The 21,194-nt window shown below is 40.5% G+C and overlaps 1 protein-coding gene across 4 annotated transcripts in view; it reads right to left on the reverse strand.

The window, feature by feature from the left end:
• birc6 (baculoviral IAP repeat containing 6) overlaps positions 1–21,194 on the reverse strand; it is a 210,306-nt gene that overhangs the window by 171,595 nt on the left and 17,517 nt on the right. For all 4 annotated transcript variants that reach the window (XM_062058987.1, XM_062058986.1, XM_062058988.1 and 1 more), the window contains exons 2-3: positions 8,872–9,053; positions 5,362–5,499 (exon numbers count right to left, since the gene is read on the reverse strand). In XM_062058987.1, the coding sequence (XP_061914971.1) occupies positions 5,362–5,499; positions 8,872–9,053 (320 nt within the window). The remainder of the gene's footprint in view (positions 1–5,361; positions 5,500–8,871; positions 9,054–21,194) is intronic.

The raw sequence follows: 21,194 nt of genomic DNA on the forward strand, positions 1-21,194 counted from the left end.
TGTTCAATGTGATTTTAGAATTTTGTTTATATTGATTGTTTTCCATGGTTGTGTTGACATTTCCTTTTCTTTCTGCCTTGATAGCTGAGGGGATTATAATCAGAGGAAGGTTCATTTCAAATAAAACTGTTCACATTAAATATCAGGGTTTCCCCTAGATTGCCACTATATATATGTGATGTTGGGGGCGTGGTCAATATGACATCATCATGTATATGATGTCATGATAAATCTGATTTGCTTTAAAAAGGCTAAACAAATGTGTTATGTATATTTAAAAACAAATGTTATTAGTTGCAGCACGGTGGCACAGGAGTTAGTGCATGTGCCTCACAATATGAAGGTCCTGAGTAGTCCTGGGTTCAATCCCGGGCTCGTGATATTTCTGTGTGGAGTTTGCATGTTCTCACCGTGACTGCGTGGGTTCCCTCCGGGTACTCCAGCTTCCTCACACCTCCAAAAACATGCACCTGGGGATAGGTTGATTGGCAATACTAAATTGGCCCTAGTGTGTGAATGTGCGTGTGAATGTTGTCTGTCTATCTGTGTTGGCCCTGTGATGAGGTGGCGACTTGTCCAGGGTGTACCCCGCCTTCCGCCTGAATGCAGCTGAGATAGGCTCCAGCACCCCCCGCGACCAAAAAAGGGCCAATCGGTAGAAAATGGATGGATGGATGTTATTAGTTAATAATACCATTAAGAATATTAATAATAACATGTTTTTTTATATTATCACAATCACAATCAGCTTTATTGGCAAATAAGTTTAACACACAAGGAATTTGATTTGGTAGGCTGTGCTCATTGTTCAATGTAAATCCAATTCTTGCTGCTTATTGAAAAAGGTTACACAGGCTACACCAGACCTGGGCATTCTGCGGCCCGCGGGCCGCATCCGGCCCTTTGTGCGTCCCTGTACGGCCCGCGTGAGGCCAATTATAAATTACAAAATAAATGTTAAAAAGTATCTATGTCGAGTGTGCAATACAACGGTGCTGCTTTTGTTTTGAAAATCGTTATTTGTATTACTTCCGTGTGGACGTATGCGTGATTGTGAGTGAATGTGAACAACTGCAATTACAAAATAAAGTTGAAAAAACATCTATGTCCTGCGCGCAATACAACTGTGCTGCTTTTATTTTGAAAAGTATTATTTATGGGCGTGTGTCCGTGTGTAACCTGCGAGTGAAGGTGCACATGCAGCGACAAGTGATGCACGGTTTACACCCGAGACGCCAAAAAGAGAAAAGTTGATGAGGAATGCCGTGTTTTCAACAACACATGAACTGCAAAGCAACGTCCCCTCACCTAAGGTGCGTGCCTGCGCAATTGCGCACTGCTCAAGCGTCCGCTGCGCGCAGCAAGTATATGCCGCGCACCAAATCAAATCCCATCTGAATTCTAAACAAAATAAACATATTTATTCTATGGAATTTTGCAATGCAACTTTGAGTGACAGTGACAACAAGCGGCCCTAATGGTGTTCGTCAACACCGTTCAATTGAACACCGTTCATTTATTGTAACGTCTATCGAGATGCTTCGAGGACAGGAATTATATCGATCGCTTTATTGAACAAAACTGTTTATATTCGGACATAACCACACCAAAAACATGAGTAAAACAATTCTATCTCGAAAAACTAGTCATTTTCTGCCGTACAAACCAGGCCAAAACCAACTTGTCATCTGTCACCAACACGCATAGCACTAAACCACTGGTGCGTTTAAGGCCACACAAAAAGTCGGACAACTCAAACACCACACAAAGTTACACTATGACTCCTCAGTCATACGTGTGCTTATTTTACTGTCATTTATTATTAATGTTAATTTATATATATTAGTCATGGAATGCTGTTACACACACTATGTTGAAGTATTACTATTATTATTATTATTATTATTATTTATCTTACGGTATATATCAAAAATAATATTGAGCAAAATTTAATTGAAATATTGTCGATGTGGCCCTCCAGCAGTGCTCGGGTAGCTCATGCGGCCCCCGGTAAAAATTAATTGCCCACCCCTGGGCTACACTATATTTTGCCCTCTCTGAATGTTGCAATTGATTTTGCCAAAAATGTCAACAGTCCGTTGAATTAGACAGGGAAAAAAAACTTGAGTTGTTCTGTTGATATTCTCCACAATGAAGTCACTGTAAAAATAAGCACACTCGGGAAAGTATGTACGTACCTACCTACGTACCTACGCATGCAAAAAATAAAGCGATGAGAAACATTTGTATTATATTTTTCAAACTTATAATAATAGTAATGATAATAATAATAATATACAGTATATCCATTCATACAATAACAACACTTTTATTTGTTTAGTTTTAGTTTATGTAAAAAAAATGTTTTGAAGGTGTGGCGCCATTTATCTTGCCGTGGCATTGCACCAGGATCAACTACATGTAGGGGAAACCCTAAATATGTTTTTCTTCTGGTCTTTATTTTGTCATAAAAAACATAAATAACTATAAATATCAACCGATATAAAATAACTTTAATCGTGATAAAGTTTTCAGCCCTAATTTGTACCATAGCGTAATGAAATGAAGGGTGTGACGCCTCTTGTCAGTCATTCAGTGTCTTTGTCGCTAGAATGCACACAGAGCAAAAAGTAAGCCAACGCAACAGTAGCGATAGTAGAAATATGGAGAAAAAAGATGGTAGCAAAACAAAATGCGACGGCACCAGTTAGGGAATATTTCATTTTTAAACCTTTGGAATTGGAACAAGATGGGCCTATCAACACTGAGAAGACAGTTTGCAGAAGCTGCGGGAGAATGGTGCCAACAAAAAAATTAATTGGAAAAACTTGCATGCCCACTTGAAACAACCACCCGACTTAGTATTTCCAACTGGTAAAAGATGTGCACATGAAGATGCAGAGCCTTTGTCCCGATAGTCCCCACTCACTGAGACGTTTGGTGAACAAAGTGTGGTTCATTACATCGCCAAAGAAATGCTGCGCTGTAATACGGTTGAAAAACTCGCATTTCAAAAAATGCTGCCGTTTGATAGAAATTTGTTATGTTGTCATGTCATGTTGGTGTTTCCCACTTGGAATCTGCCAGACTAAAGTTCTTTGCATATGGCTTGTTAATACATGTGCTTATACTGTAGTGTTTATATTCTTACTCTGCACTTTTTGTTTACAAAAGCTCTAACTTGATTGTCAGTGAACTAAAGGTCAAGTACCCACTGTCTAAATGTTGAATATTGAAGTGCAACTTTGTTTGTCAATACATTATTTAGCCATTTTATTTATTACTTTGGTTATATATATTTGCGGGTTTACAACATGTCCTGCTTAACAAAGACAAAACCTATTTTATTGTTTTGGTTGTTATTTTTATTCAAGTGAAACATTTTGAAAACAAAGTTCATTATATTTTTAATATTTATTGTTTAATTTAAACACAGCACAATGTGCTATGTGCAAATACTAAGAGGACAGTGGCGTTATTTTAAGGACAGAAAGTAAAGCCGAAGAAGCAGCAGCGCAAGGAAAGTGTTGTTAGGCTTGTTGCAGCTCTAGCTGTTCGTAGCTAACGTCAAGCGACAGAAGTGGAGAGTTCCTAAACACGGGTATAGTCTCCAATAACACCAGAAAAAAATGCTACATTTGTTGCTAGCCGTTGTTTATGAAGAAAAGGTCACCAAAATATTTGGAGAAGTCTCTAGAAACATGAAAAATTCACAACAAAGTTCAGCCTGTGTTACATTGTACGATAAGCAGAAACAATAGAAAAAAAGAGCAAAACCATATATAATGGGGAAACAAATATTTACCAATTACTAATAACACCGATTTTAAAAATAATTTATAAATACATTTTTTAGCCATTTCAAAGAAAATATATGCATCAGCCCCGATATAAAAATAATATGACATCATATTGACCATGCCTCACCACACTCCTAGCTGTGCCCTCACCACCACAAGTATATTGGCAATCTGGGAGAAACCCTGTTATCACACTTCAACATCTTTGTTATGTAAATACTGCCTCTTTGCTAGGTTTCGATCCTTGTACAGTAGTTTGTCATGGTTTGGCATCTTTTAATAAAGACTTGTCATTGTCCCGGATTTTGGACTTTTTTATGATCATTTCATTCACTTTCACGGCAATGTTTACAAACGCTGTACAGGTACTTTAGTTCCGTTTTGTAGTTATGAATAGCGCCCTCAAAATTTGAAACATTTGAAAGCCAGACAGAACTGTATTTATTTTGAATAAAAATAACAATAATATATTTTAAAACAGTAATATTTAAGACATTTAATGAGATTGTAATTGAATTTAAGACCTTTGGAGGCTTAAAATTCTAATTATTGGATTTTAGTCTTTTTAAAAAGGAGCCGTATTATGCAAAACCAACTTTTCTTACCTTTTACTACAACATGGCCTTTTACCTGACATGTTCCCTGGTACCTGTTTTTGTGTATTTGGGATCCCAGTAACTCCTGAAAATGCGAAATCAAACAATGGAGGCATGGCAGAGATATTTATAAAACAATCTTGCCTACTTCTGAACTTGCTCAAAACGAACTGTTCGGAATGTTTTACTTGAGTGATGTATTTTGACTTAGTTTTGTCAGTGGATATCTACACATAGGGTAGAGGTTTACTCGAAGAGCTCTACGCGAGTGTGCCATTTTTATATAGTTGTAGAAGCTCTAGTCAATAAATTCCTTATTTTCCTCAATCCTTTTGTTGTGGGGCAGACTGGCTCGTACATGCATATGCATGATAAAATCCTTTACTGCTACCATTTCTAATAAAAAAGTAGCGTATAAATCTAACTTTTATCTGTCAGTAGACTCGAAATGGAAGCGCTAAAAAATACAACATGGCTGACAGGGGTGGAGACGCAGTCTAAGGGGGCCTGGCCTCACGGAGGATTTCAACACATAAATAAGAAAGTCTACGAAACTGCGCAATATATGAAGACAGTCAGAAAGCGGACTGAAGATGGTCTGTAGATCATCATCTATGCAAAATTTTAACAAAATACCCACCATTACATGTTATGTTGACACAAGAAGATGTTTTGGACAAAGTTGTCAGGCTGCGCATAATTTGCGGAGATTCGTTGAATTTGTGTGAAATGTCACAATCGCAACATCGCAAGATCTAGGAGAGACTGCGATACAATACTGTACATCAGTGACAAACGTGCTCAACATATATCGCATGCATTACAGAATAATCATCTATGCTTCAATTTATAAATGATCCACTCCTCTGGACTGGCAAAACTTTGACTGACATGCTGAAACACTGCTCATGAAGAAACATCTTAACATGCCAGAGCTGGAAGCTGAGTAAAGCTGTCGGACTGACCTTGGCCACTTTGTGATTGGCTGCCGTCTCATGTGAGGTATTTTTCAGGCCCTCTTTAAGCTGTACAATAAAGAGTTCGTAGCCCTTTGTGGTGGACACGTCTATCTTCTCCTGACAGGCTGACAGCAACTGTTGGGCCTGAGAAAACAGATTTATTGGTCAACATTTAGCAGATGTAATAATGTATCATGAACATCAGGAGTCTTTCCCAACCGCACTCGAGCAGAAAGCCGGGTACACCCTGGACAAGTTTATTTTAAATACGGCCCTGCGATGAGGTGGCGACTTGTCCAGGGTGTACCCCGCCTTCCGCCCGAATGCAGCTGAGATAGGATCCAGCCCCCCCTGCAACCCCGAGAGGGACAAGCGGTAGAAAATGGATGGATGGATGCTCAAATCAATCCAATGTACATCAAGATATGATTAGGGCTGTCAAACATATTTAATCACAATTAATCATGAACAAATTTAACTACAAGGCTAACGGGGCAGAGACGCAGTCACAGCCAACTGGAAAGGGCAAGAGGAGGAAGTTATTTGCATGTAAGTAATGCTGTGTTCAATTTACATCGGAAGTTGGAAGTCGGAGCTGGGAATGACGTCACACCTGAGTTGCAAGCGTTCCAGTTATGGTGCCGGGAATAAAGGCCATGTCCACATGAACAAGGAGAGTTTCAAAAACGCATATTTGAGGTTAAACAATCTCCATCCAAAAAAGTGTAGTTTCAAAAGTGTTTATGTCAACACTCAAACGCATACACCTGCTGTCATGCACATTTTGTCTAATCAGAAGCCTGAAAAAAGCAGCAACATCTGAATTGGTGGCATTACACCTTTATTAGCCTGCACGTACACAGAGTTCTGGGAACATTATGAATCTTTTTTTTAGCGTTTAAAGCGCACATGCACGCCTGTGCTGCTGAAACCCAACACTCATAGAATTAAAACACGTTTAATTAGCAACATGGTGATGTATTACATGTACAGTAAAGTGTACATTATTTCTAAAATCAGCACACACTCACGAACCAAAGGAACCCTTTTGTATGTTTAAGTGCCTATATAAAGCGCACGAACGTGTGTGTGCCGCTACAAAACTCTTGTGGAGCATTAAACATACGTTTCTTATTGCGATCGAAGAATTTTGGCCATAAATAAAAGAGTGAACATACTAGATAACTTGTCTTTCAGTAGTATGTAAGCAAACAAAGGCTTTTAATTTGGCTGCTGACATATGCAGTAAAATATTGTGTCATTTCTCATTCTTTTATTTCGTCAAAATTATGAAGGACAAGCGGTAAAAAATTGATTATTAAACTACTTGTTCATTTACTGTTAATGTCTGCTTATTTTCCGTTTCAACATGTTCTATCTACACTTCCTTTAAAATGTAATGAACACTTATTCTTCTGTTGTTTGGATGCTTGACATTAGTTTTGGATGATACCACAAATCTGGGTATCGATCCTATACCAAGTATTTACACGGTCATATTTAAAGTCCTCATGTGTCCATGGACGTATTTCCTTAGTTTATATACATAATATAAATAAAAAAATAAAAGAAGATTTTGTGACAATAAAAAAAGATTTTGTGACAATAAAAAAATATCAATGTAATCATCTCTTGTACTTGGTATCATAACAGTGGATGTCAGGTGTAGATCCACCCATTGGCATTTGTTTATATTCAGGAGAGCTAGCTTGTTGTTAGCGGTGAGCTATGGAATCCTCCTACGGTGTTTATTGAAGCATGTTTAGCTATTCCTTATCCTGCAGGGATGATACTAGTAAGAAACTTACTTTATTTGTCGCCATGGAGGCAAAGATTAGTGGTTTAGAAGTAGATAAAACACTGCATACTGCGGATGGACTTTAACCGCGTTTCAATGTTTATAGCTTCAACTTTATGGTTAGTTTTAAGCCAATATGCTTCCATTCTCCCTTTTCTGTCTACACGCTGTGTCTGCTTGTAAGTACTCTGTGCGTGTGCATTGCCGAACACACTCCTCTGCTCGTAAAACTAGCAATTTCACGACGTGACAAAGGCGCGCCATCATGACCGTAAAAAAAAGAAAGAAAAGATAACTGGTATTTTTCGGAAGTAGTATTACCGTTTCTAATTCATTAGTACCGCGGTACTTTATTAGTACCGGTATACCATACAACCCTAGTCCACGTTCAAACAAAAAGACTCAGTTTACGCTCCTGACGTGTCTTTCTCTACATGCGCAACGTCGCACCCTTTTGGCACTTTTGATCAGGCATTGAATACACGGCCCAGATTCTCCTGTCCTTTCTGATTGGTCATTTTAACGCCTACTGTCTCCTGGTCAGAGCCAATCTGAGGCAAAGTAAGGCGGGTCATTGTGGCATGAGGATTTATGTGAAAATTGAGAATCCCCATCATCAACTCAGCGGAAAATGAGGTGAGTTGAGCAACAGACATCAGACAACATTGAAATATACGGTATGTCTGTTCCTCAACTTGACTCATTTTCCTCACACATATCCTCCAGAAATGATGACCCACCTTACTTTGCCTCGGATTGGCTCTGACCAGGAGACAGTAGGCGTTTAAAGTGAACAATCAGAGAATGGGGGGGGGGGGGGGGGGGGTTGGTAGGCTATGTATTCAATGCCTGACCCTAAGTGCCAAAAGGGTGGAACGTCATGTAGAGAAAGCGAAAGATGCATAACGAGTGCCAAAAGAGGCAGTATAAGCGTGCACACAGAGGCTGTGCCAGTGTAAAATGAGTGCGCGTGCACCCAGGGTGTGTTTTTTTACGCGCAATAATTTTGGCACGGTTCTGACGCCATACTAGGCTTTCCTGTTTTTCCGGCCTGCGAAAGCAGCATTTTGGAAACAAAAGTGTTCTCCTATGGATCCCGAGCACCATGTACAATGAACGTGAGTGATGTGCCACAATGATAAGTCCCTTCGGTCGCCATTGTTCACCACAACTAGCTGGGAAGCCAAAAGAGTTTGACCACTGTCCTCAAGCGATTTGGCAGGGAATTGCAAATGACGGGGCCAAACGAACACCTGTGAAAAGACAGCTTAGGAGGGTATGGCGTAGTGACTGCCTTTGTCTGCATCCTCTCAATCCATGGTGTGGACACTAACACTGGTGGTCCAGCAGTTAGCAGTTCATGAGTGGCTTGAGTCTCGGTGGTTCCTGAAGCTGATTTTCTTTCACTTTATTTTGTATTGGTTAATCAAATAACTGCGGTTACACAACTCTCCTTATGCTGCAGACAATCATGATCACTGACAAAAAGTGTATATATTTGAGACTGTACAGTCTGTATGTACAGGTGTTTTTAATCTTGGATTAAAGAAAATCTAAAATTTAATAAAACAAGTGCACTCAATACTTGTACACTGTATAATCATTCCAGCTAAGAAAAAATGTTGATAATAATCATTAAAGGCTTTTCATAATGATGATGTTTGATGCCCATGATGAGTGTTTGTAAGCTTGATCACAAGTGTACTCCATATTACTACCTCTGTGACAGGAAGCTCCATCTGAACCAGATCCTCAGGTTTGGCAACTGGTGGTTGGAGGGCTGTGTCCAACAGCAGGATGCCATTCAGGTCCTTCCTGCATCCCACTGCATAGTCGTCAACAAAAAGCACCTTATCCACGGCAGGAAAGTACTGACAGTGGACACGGCCACCGGGTTTAACTGGGACAGAAGCAGAAGAAGAAAACACAATCACATCAGATCTAACAATTGTGGCAACAGTTGGAGAGTGACATACTGAACTAGGGTAATGCAATACAAGAAAAATTGTAAAATGATTTTACATTTAAAAACACAATCAGCATGGGCTGCACACAATAGAACAGGCTTATTCAACTGGCAGCCCACGGGCCAAATCCAGCCCGCCAAAGCTTTTCATTTGCCCCACCGAACATCACCCAAATAGGCTTGATGAAACCTTTCAAACAAGGGTTGCTTATGTATGCAGGTACTCCTGACACCGCACAGGGGGCAACAACGAGTCACAATGAAGCAGCAGTGGAGTGAGTAGAAGAAAACTACTCAATTCAAACTGAAAATATAAAAAAAAAGTTGCGAAAATCGAACATTGTTAAAAGTCCGATTTAACAGCGACTGGACAAAGTATGAATTTTCTTCATCGAACAAGTGCTAAAGTCCTTATTTCCTGTCGGCCCTTTTAAGCTACGGACACATTGTTACAGACAAGCAGCAACAACGGTGGAAATCCACATGTGTAAGCTTCATCACAAAATGTGTCAAGCCTTTGTAAGTAGATATTGTGCATAAAGATATGTTGTTTGTTTTGTACTGAAATTTCTGACTTTGTGATGTCTTATGTATTCTTGGTCCTGTTTATTTTGTCAGAGCAAAGCTTGTTTAATACATGTAGCGCTAATTTGACAGGTAGAGAGCGATAAAGCTACACCTTAGGTTTAATAGTGATGAGTTACATTTATTGTGTGCAATGTTTGATGTGTTAATGTTGTTTAATTTCTATATAGGTAAACAACTGCTTTATTGTATTTATGTAAAATACAAAGATTTCAAAAGAAGGAACATTGATCCTCAACAAAACGTCTAGAGTTTCTATTTCTTCGTGCTTTTAACTATCTGTCTAACTGCACATGCTGGAATTGAGTAGCGAGGGCAGTGAATTTATTGACAATGCAGTGTAAAAGCCGATGTGTTTACTTTGCAAGTAAGTAAACGCAGTCACAAAAGAATATAACCTGTGCAGGAACTTTCTGACGAATCATCCAAATTTCGATGTGCAGCCCCTGAGCCCTTGGATTCTTGAAACTGCGGCCCTCTTCATTATGTAGTTGAAGAGCCTTGCAATAGAATAATGCTATATAGAAAATGTGGGAATTGATTCAAGTAGGATTAGGAATGGCCATACCTATGCTGATACTGATACTTCTAATTTTCAAATCCATTGAATGATTACATTTTTGATCACCATTACGTTCAGACAAAAACACGGGATGGCATTAGGTTAATTATGCATCAAAAAAATAAATGAAAATGAACACGAAAATTTAGCTGTCATCAATAAATCAATCAGAATTGAATGAACAACGTGAACACTGTTGTCAGTTATCCTCAATCTTTGTCTCGGTGGGGCGGAGGCGGCCTGCCAACTTACACAAATGCATGAACAGAGAGCCTTGCTTGTCGGCACTTGCTAGTGAGAAGCAGGGTAACAAATTAGCAAGAAAAAGATGACCGTAAAGCGAAATGTCTGGTGTGGTAATATTTTGGCTTCAAACGAGCAAGATTAGGCCATCAGTACGGACGAACGAGCAAGTATACCCAATTTGTCGGGGGAGCGATGGCAACAAATAAAAAACTAACCTCTTATGACAGTTTTTCCAAAAGGGGAATAAACTGCACTCCAAATTGTTCAATAGGGGAAGAGGTGCTCAAAATTTTTTTATTCACATCCAAGTGATTTATAATTTTCAAGATTTTATTCAAAAAATACATAAATATACACTACTGGCGGAGAATGGAACATGAGGGCTGATCTAGATCGTCAGTTGAAGTTCCCTCAAGAGATCACAACAACCTCGTTACGCCCAGACATTGTCCTGTGGTCCACCTCTACTAAAACTGTCATCATGGTAGAATTAACGGTACCATGGGAAGACGGAATGGAGGCTGCCTTTGAAAGAAAGAGGGACAAGTACTCAGAGCTGGCAAGTGAGTGTGCACAAGCAGGATGGAGGCCCTTCACCTATCCAGTAGAAGTTGGCTGTCGAGGCTACACTGGAGCGTCCACCCAGCGACTCCTAAAGTCCCTCGGGATCAAAGGCTCCAATCTAAAGAAGGCCCTCAAAGCCCTGGCAGAGGAGGCAGAACAGGGGAGCTTCTGGTTGTGGCTCAGAAGAAACGACAAGGCGTGGGGAAAGCAAGGCGTGTAGACAAGGGGCAGTAGGGAGGCTTCCCTGCTTCCATGTTATGGTATGCGGTCAGGCCCACGCTTGACTCAGGGAGATGGACGTCCCTGCCATGCATAGTCCCTTGGGACTCATTCCATATACACAACAGCAATAACACCGGGGTTAGAATGTGGGTACATTATGGATCCTCCAGCTGGCTGCAGGGGGTGGCAGGGAGACGTCCCTGTCGCTGCTCCACCACCTAGAGATGTTCCGGGATTAAAGGAGCGAAACATGGCACTGTCGGAGGTGCGTCAGGCAGTAATGCCCTGCAAGTGTTAACTTGTGCTTACATCTACCGTTCAAAAGTTTGGGGTCACCCAAACAATTTTGTGGAATAGCCTTCATTTCTAAGAACAACAATAGACTGTTGAGTTTCAGATGAAAGTTCTCTTTTTCTGGCCATTTTGAGCGTTTAATTGACCCCACAAATGTGATGCTCCAGAAACTCAATCTGCTCAAAGGAAGGTCAGTTTTGTAGCTTCTGTAACGAGCTAAACTGTTTTCAGATGTGTGAACATGATTGCACAAGGGTTTTCTAATCATCAATTAGCCTTCTGAGCCAATGAGCAAACACATTGTACCATTAGAACACTGGAGTGATAGTTGCTGGAAATGGGTCTCTATACACCTATGTAGATATTGCACCAAAAACCAGACATTTGCAGCTAGAATAGTAATTTACCACATTAGCAATGTATACAGTGTATTTCTTTTAAGTTAAGACTAGTTTAAATTTATCTTCATTGAAAAGTACAGTGCTTTTCCTTAAAAAATAAGGACATTTCAATGTGACCCCAAACTTTTGGGGTCACATTTACCAAATTTGTAAACAATGGCATAACATACACAAGGTCCATTGCCAGGGTTAATATGGTCAACATATATAAAATAAAAACTAAATAAGATAAGGCTCAGAATGGTTTCTTAACAAAACCTTTCTACATATAAAGTGCTTTTTTTGATTGATTGATTGAGACTTTTATTAGTAGATTGCACAGTACATATTCCGTACAATTGACCACTAATGGTAACACCCCAATAAGTTTTTCAACTTGTTTAAGTCGGGGTCCACGTTAATCAACATTAAACTGCCTCAAGTTGTTGCTCAGATTAAATAAAATGACAAAACTTTTCTTCTACATATAAAAAGTGCAACATTTAACAGTTTCAAGTCAACTCAGCCTCAGATGAACTTTTCTTTTCCTCCCCCAGCCTGGCTAACTTGGCAGTAAGAGGATATATGGGCTTATTGTTCTTCCACCATATAAGTGGGTCAAAATATAGTTTCTAATGCAATATGGTCTTAAATCTGCTGCTATAAAAACATTTGTTATTGCTTTAGCCCTGCCTGACTCGCAGAGGAGAGGCTGCTTGAATGCGGTGGTGACGCTTCAAATGGGTTAGCATGTTTGACGTGTTGTCAGAAGCAGCTGCTGAACAATGTCGGCAAACCTCCGTCCTCCATTGTTGTATCGCGCAGTCAAAGTGTTCCCAAACGGGAGATCTTAACGAGGCAGGATGGTCTTCCAGCTCTGGCTTTTACATGTCGTCGTAGCCCGGTCGCTGCTAGCATGCAGTGTGTTGTGCATTGTTTACACAACGTGCGGTACGCTACTTAATATGTCCGTGTGGAAACTCGTTCGGTACACCTCCGAACTGAACCGAAACCCCTGTACCGAAACGGTTCAATATAAATACACGTGCCGTTACACCCCTAAAGAATAGTAAAGTATATACCTCAATCTTTTTTAAAACAAACCTTTAGCTATGCTCAAATTCTTAGCTCAAAACAAAAACACAAAAGAACAAGATATAAAGGTCCTGGTTTAAGAGGAGATTTCAAATATCAGCAGAAAATTGTTTATAATTAACCTTTAACAATAGTATTTTTTTGCTAAACATTTTTAGAAGATCCTTGTTCCTCTAAGGCAGACCTGGGCATTCTGCGGCCCGCGGGCCGCATCCGGCCCTTTGTACGTCCCTGTCCGGCCCGCGTGAGGCCAATCATAAATTACAAAATAAATTTTAAAAAGTATCTATCTCGAGTGTGCAATACAACAGTGCTGCTTTTGTTTTGAAAAGCGTTATTTATATTACTTCCGTGTGGACGTATGCTCGTGCGCGCAGCGGCAATCACAAATTACAAAATAAATTTAAAAAATCATCTATGTCGTGCGTACAATACAACTGTGCTGTTTTTATTTTGAAAAGTGTTATTTATGGGCGTATGTCCTGTGAGTGAAGGCGCACAGCGACAAGTGATGCACGGTTATCCCCGAGACGCTAAAAAGAGAAAAGTTGATGACGAATGGCGTGTTTAAAAAAGACATGGACTGCCAAGTAAAGGTAAAGCCGTGTGCTTAATTTGTGGTACACATGTTGCTGTGTTTAAAGAATATAGTGTAACGACCTGCTGAAGTTGATGTTGTCTTCTTGAGTTGCGGAAGGAGTGAGGATAGACGTGCGTGTGGAAGGAACGAGATAAGTTGAGCTGTGTTAGTACAGGTTGCTCAATAAAAGTTTAAAAAGAGCGTCAGACTTGGTGTGCACTTCTTTTGGACGCTACAATTGGTGTCAGAAGTAACTCTTTGTGCATACTGCGCTGCTTAATTGTGTGCTCAGCCTACTACGTCATCGGGAGGTACGTGCCACGATGTTTCCTGGCGACTTTGTCAAGATGGAACGGGAGGGAAATGACATTGAGTGGGGACTTATGGTGCAAGCAGCACTGCAGATGTCTGTGTGAATCCAGAACGTGAGGAGCTCGCCGCAAAGAGAGAGAGAGAGGGAGGAAGGACAGAGGCAGTGTCTACAGGTGCAGCGCACGCTGCTTGGCATGGAAGAATTCCGCCCTCAATGAAGACTCCCAGGTTTGATAGCAAGGCGAACTGGGAGTCATTTCATCCCACTTCTGACTCCAATTGTAGCGTCCAGAAGAAGTGCACACCAAGTCTGATGCTCTTTTTAAACTTTTATTGAGCAACCTATACTAACACAGCTCAACTTATCTCGTTCTTTCCACACGCACGTCTATCCTCACTCCTCATTTCCACAACAGCAACGCTTCCTCCTTCTTTGCCAATCACCTTACAGGCGTGCTACGTTCACAACAAAGAGGATGCAGGATAAAGTGACAAAAATTTAAATTTTTGCATGGTATTACACATCAGGAAGCGTTGTGTAAGAAAGTGTTAAAAATAAAACCATCAAAAGCCATGTGCTTTTGAATAAAGATAAGTTAGGTTAAATGAAAATATTATTATCATTATTATTTATCTTACGGTATATCAAAAATAATTTGAGCAAAATTTAATTGAAATATTGTCAGTGTGGCCCTCCAGCAGTGCTCGGGTTGCTCATGCGGCCCCCAGTAAAAATTAATTGCTCACCCCTGCTCTAAGGCCATGTCTACACTAAGTCGTTTAACCCCTTCAACAAATAATTATTTAGCCAAAGCCCCGTTTCAGCCACACTAAACCATCGTTTAAGGTCCCCCTCCTCGGACAAATTTTTACACGGGTAAATCAGCCGTGTATTTCGTGAATCTCCGGCACTTAGCTTTGTATGGACTCATTGATCGTTTACAAAGTGAGTTCGGGGAGGAAGTGACGCCAGAAAGACCGCGCCCACACAGGAAGTGACGACAGAAAGAACACGTCAAAGCCAGCTTCATAATAAAGCGGTTTCGTAACTCGTAGGTAACCACTGGAAATATGAAGGCGAGTCATCCAGACATGCCCGTGTTTCTCCTTCTACATGTACAGACACTTGTGGAAATCACACATGAATACCTTAAGAGAAAGCGATTGCAGCTATTTCGGATACAACACTTCTCAAGCGGCAAGAGAACTTTCCAATGTCAGCTGTGATTCTACTTAGCGAAAGACTTTGTCCATTTGTCGAAAGAGAGTCAACAACAATGCGAGCTCCAATGGATGTGATAAAAAAGGTAGCGTGTGCTTTGTATTACCTGGCCGACGAGGAAAGACTAACTACGGAAAATGGCGAATGCTTTTGGACTGACAAAGAAGACTATCAGTTATTGTGCGCCATGTATGTTGCGGACTCAACGAACTCACAATCTCAACGAACTCACCAAAATCAAATGGACAATGAAGGTTAAGGCAAAAGAGTGAGGAGTGTCCTGACCAGAGATCTAGATCCCGAGATTGATTGTTGTAAAATGTTCTTTATCACATTAACTTTCATGTCCAATAAAGGTTTTATTAATTTATGATGGCTCTGGTGTGATTGACTACAATAGGGCCCCACAGCACACTGAATTCCAGTTAATTGAAATACCAAAACACTGGATATTGTTCAGATAAGTTAAATTTAAGAACTTGCACACAAAGCAACACTGGATGTGACTATGACGTGCGCATTTTCTGCGCATGCGTACTAGGTTGTGTTGCGCCGGCGGACGGAGGGGGGCGGGGGTCTTAAACGGTGGCATTGTTGTGTGTGGACACGGATAAGGTTAGGTGTGATTTAGGCCCCGTTTACACTAAGCTGGATAAGGTTATCCAGGGTAGTACACATGCGCGGAAAAAAAGCAACAAAAAAAAGCTTCCATCTACTCCAAGCTCTCCAGTAGATGACTTTACTTCACTGTGAAGTTATTTAAAAGAGCTATATTGTAAATAGTTTCTTGTGCATTTTAAAAAAAAATTCTGTGTTTTGTGTGTAAGTTTTTAAATTAAAATTATCTCCTTTGAACAATATTCAGTGCTGTGGTATTTCAATTAACTAGAATCCAGTGTACTGTGGGGCCCTATTGTAGTGAATCACACTTGAGCCATCATAAATTAATCAAATCTTTATTAGAAATGAGAAAGTAGACAATGCGATAAACAGTTTGGGACACGAGGGGATGGTTCCATCTTTCAGCTGCGCGCTAATGGCGGAATTAGCGAAGATGCGGGCATCATGCACACTGCCTGGCCATTTCAGAGTCACATCCATAAAGCGATATTTGTAGTCACACACTGGCTGTATCATATCCACGGGAGAAAGGGGACGAAGTTTTTCGGTAAATAGACTCACAGCTGACCCGTACATTCGAAAGTTCTCTTGCCGTTAGTGAAGTGTATCCGAAATAGCTGCAATCGCCTGTTGCCTTCTATTAAGGTATTGATTTGTGATTTCCAAAAGCGCCTGTACATGTACAATAAGGAGAAACACGGGCATGTCTGCATGATCCGCCTCCATCTTTGTTATGTCCGCGCCCTTTCTGGCGTCACTTCCTGTGTGGGGCGGTCTTTCTGGCGTCACTTCCTCCCCGAACTCACTTTGTAAACGATCAATGGGTCCATACAAAGCTAAGTGCCGGAAATTGAAGAAATACACGGCTGACTTACCCGTGTAAAAATTTGCCCGAGGAGGGGGACCTAAACGATGGTTTAGTGTGGCTGAAACGGGGCTTAAGCTAAATAATTGTTTGTTGAAGGGGTTAAACGACTTAGTGTAGATATGGCCTTACCCTGGATAAACGGGGCCTTAAAATGCAAGACAGCAACACCAAGCTGTCAACTGCAGAATGCTGTGTGGCAGGTGACAATATTGCCTCTGCAGCTAAACACCCTTTCCCATTGTGTATTCCCTTTTAAACTGTGCATTTGTTGTGGCACTGATTCTTGAGCAAAGTAGTAGTGCCTGGGAAACTCCTAACAAATTCATTATTTCTGGCAGCATTTTAAATCTGTTTTTTCATACCGTTGAAACTAGGAACATATCTATTTACACAAAGTACATATTTTGGCAGAAATGTCTTCATCGTTTTAAGTGCATCCACCTGTCTCGCGCAGTTGATTTGATAGAATCATGTTATTTGCAACTCACCACACTGCTGTCATGAACTTGTGTTGCTCCGAGTGATGACGAGTGTTGCCGAGGCTTGAACGGACCCGATCGCTTGCAATACTGCTGAGGATTCTTTTTTAATTTAGAGCAAAATCCGGGGGGAAAGGAAGATCGGAAAGACAAAACACGTGATTTCCCGACAAAAAACGGGACTTCACAAAATCCTCGTACTGGAGTTTATGTCAAGTGAGCCCTGCCTTACTCTGTGCATTGGGGAGGCGGGACACAGCACCCAGCGCAGACAGAATGAGCAGAGAGACTTCCGCGTCAAGACATTAAAGGGGAACTACATTTTTGGGGGAATTTTGCCTATCGTTCACAATCATTATGAAAGACATGACAACGGATGGATCTTTTTTTAATGCATTCTAACTAGTAAATAAACGTTAACAGCGGAGCCCCTAGGAGGTCCTCTATTCTGCCCATAAAATCAGATTAAAAAAATCCAAATATTAGTGATATTGTTATTATAAGTGCTAACGCAGACTATCTATTTATAGCGGCGCCGTGATCACTACCGTGTGTGCCGAAGTTTACATCATTGAGTGGTCTGCTGCTTGCTCGCTTCCTGGAACTATATTGTAGATCATTAATCATGCCTCTCACCTGGAAAGAAGAAGGCTGAGGACATAGTCCGACATGCTGGTGCACTTTGACGGCCAAATTAAACCCGGAAATGGCGAGAACGACACGAAAAGACGCTTGGTCCCAACCCCTGTCTCTTCGTGGGGATTATTTACCTAAATGGGAATATATGAACATCCTAGCAGTCGGCATCCTAATGACAGCAGACATTGTACAGTAAGTGATGTTTTATTATGTTTGTTGGCTCTCATGAAGTCTGCAGTGAGTAATAGTCAGTGATTTTGTTAAAAAAGAAGCGTACGTCGTGATGCGTTTTTGAAATTAATGCGGCGCGTATGCTTAAAATGATCAAAATACGTAAATATTAAATGTTATTATGAATGTGCCTTTTACTACACTACATACATACTTACATCATGTACATAAAACCTTAATGGAGGTGTTTGAATGTTTTTTAAGGGCTTCGTAGGCGGAATAGAGCGGCTCCAATAGGCTCCATTGTAAGCAAACCTTTGATAGCATTTTTTAATACTTTGTACAAATCATGTGTGTGCCATGACTGTGAACGATAGACAAAAATCCAAAAAGTGAAGATCTTATTCCATCCATCCATTTTCTACCGCTTGTCCTTTTAATTTTGGTGACAATAACCATGATATGAAATTTTAAGGTCATTACATCCCTACACCATTCATTTAATTCTGCTATGGCTGGGCGGTATACCGGTATTATAGTTAAAGGCCTACTGAAATGAAATGTTTTTATTTAAACGGGGATAGCAGATCCATTCTATGTGTCATACTTGATCATTTTGCGATATTGCCATATTTTTGCTGAAAGGATTTAGTATAGAACGTCGATAAAGTTCGCAACTTTTGGTCTCAGATAAAAAAAAAACTTGCCTCACCGGAAGTAGCGTGACATTGTCAGTTGTTCACTCCCTCATATTTTCCTATTGTTTTCAACGCAGCTATAGCTATTCGGACTGAGAAAGCGACAATTACCCCGTTAATTTGAGCGAGGATGAAAGATTTGTGGATGAGGAACTTTAGAGTGACGGACTAGAATGCAGTGAAATACTTTTTTTTTTTTCGCTCCGACCGTAACTTAGGTACAAGCTGGCTCATTGGATTCCACACTCTCTCCTTTTTCTATTGTGGATCACGGATTTGTTTTTTAAACCACCTCGGATACTATATCCTCTTGAAAATGAGAGTCGAGATCACGAAATGGACATTCACAGTGACTTTTATCTCCACGACAATACATCGACGAAGCTCTTTAGCATGAGCTAACGTGATAGCATGTGTCTCAAATGCAGATAGAAACAAAATAAATAAATCCCTGACTGGAAGGATAGACAGAACATCAACAATACTATTACACCATGTACATGTAACTTAAGGCTGAAACGATGCGTCGACGTAGTCGACGTCATCGGTTACGTAAATACGTCGACGCCGTTTTTGTGCGTCGACGCGTCGCATATTTACGTCACACTACCGTCATGGCGAAGCGCAAAGCAGACGATCAAAGCAGACGATCAAAGCAGACGATCAAAGCAGACCATCAAAGCAGACCATCAAAGCAGACGATGCGAGCGAGGGGGGAAAATCACGCCAAAAGTCGTCAAAAGTGTGGGAGTATTTCAATAAACGGCCTAATAATGTTGTTGTATGCACACTGTGTCGAGCGTAAATGGCCTATCATAGCAGCACAACGGCTATGAACGAACATTTGAAAAGAAAACCATCAACTAGTCACTCGTCCGCGTTAGCATACGTTGTCATCATTACACAAAAACATGAATGTGTCATTTGTATCTGCTAGGGGTGTAACGGTACGTGTTTTGTATTGAACCGTTTCGGTACGGTGCTTTCGGTTCGGTACGGGGGTGTACCGAACGAGTTTCTAAGCTAAAGCTAAAGTCTTAACAAGCTGCTTTGCTCCTTCTGCTTCTGTCTCAGCACGCAGCATTGTCCCACCCACACAACCATCTGATTGGTACACACAAAGCATTATCAGCCAATCAGCAGTGCGTATTCAGAGCGCATGTAGTCAGCGCTTCAGCGTGGAGCAGATAGGTGTTTAGCAGGTGAGCATCAGGCAGCGGACTCTCCCCAAATGATAATAAACACCTCCCAGTCAACTACTAGTAACATCACTATGAGCCCGTTGACCTTCTAGGAATATAAACTGGAGCTCAGCTCACTCGCAGTCCTGGCTTGAGGTGAAGGTTAATTACCTTTTAGTTCCAGCCACATGGACCCCTTCTGTTTGCTATTTTCAGCTGCTGGGAATATTGTAAACAAGAAAAGAACCAGAGCATGTAGACATGCTAACCTTTCTTCATTACGACTGTTAGTCACTCACTGGAATGAGTAGAATTGGTTATTGTGTACTGTGTTGGACTGGATGTTTATTTTGCACATTTTAAAAGCAATACTTAATGTTTACAGTGCTCCATAATATTTAGATTGGCACTTTTTTGTATTGGACGTTTATCTTTATTTTTGCACATTTTAGCAAATAAGCAATACTTTCACTTTTGTTGAAATGTTTACACTGTTGTTACAGAATATTTCGTTTTGCACTTTTTTGTATTGGATGTTTATCTTTATTTTTGCACATTTTAAAGCAAAATAAGCAATACTTTTACTTTTGAAATGCTTATACTATTGCAGAATATTAAGGTTTGCACAGGATGTTGACTTTTATATTTGCACATTAAAAAGCAAATAAGCTACTTTTAATTTTGTTAAATGTTAAAAGTTTTAAATGTTTACATTGTTACAGAATATTTAGTCATGTTGTTGTCAATGTTGACTGAGTGGCCATACTTCTTTTTTTTTGTAAATAAAAGCCATGCCTTTTGAAAAAACTGGCCTACATTTATTTTTTCATCTTCATTTTGAATAAAAAAATAATCGGTAAAATGAAAAATAATCTATAGATTAATCGGAAAAAAAATATCTATAGATTAACCGATTAATCGAAAAAATAATCTATAGATTAATCGATAGAAAAATAATCGTTAGCTGCAGCCTTAATGTAACTACACGGTTAATAGATCTCAGCCTGGCAAAGCTTAACAATGCTGTTGCTAACGATGCTAAGGCTAACTTAGCAACCGGACCTCACAGAGCTATGCTAAAAACATTAGCGCTCCACCTACGCCAGCCAGCCCTCATCTGCTCTGCTCATCAACACCCGTGCTCACCTGCGTTCCAGCGATCGACGGCGCGACGAAGGACTTCACCCGATCATCCGTGCGGTGGCCGCGGCTAGCATCGGCTAGGCGTCTGCTATCCAAGTAAGTAGTCCTTGTTGTGTTGCTACAGCCAGCCGCTAATACACCGATCCCACCTACAACGTTCTTCTTTGCAGCCTCCATTGTTCATTAAACAAATTGCAAAAGATTCACCAACAC

Source organism: Entelurus aequoreus, linkage group LG09 (assembly GCF_033978785.1).
Source record: "Entelurus aequoreus isolate RoL-2023_Sb linkage group LG09, RoL_Eaeq_v1.1, whole genome shotgun sequence".
NCBI classification, from domain to species: domain Eukaryota; kingdom Metazoa; phylum Chordata; class Actinopteri; order Syngnathiformes; family Syngnathidae; genus Entelurus; species Entelurus aequoreus.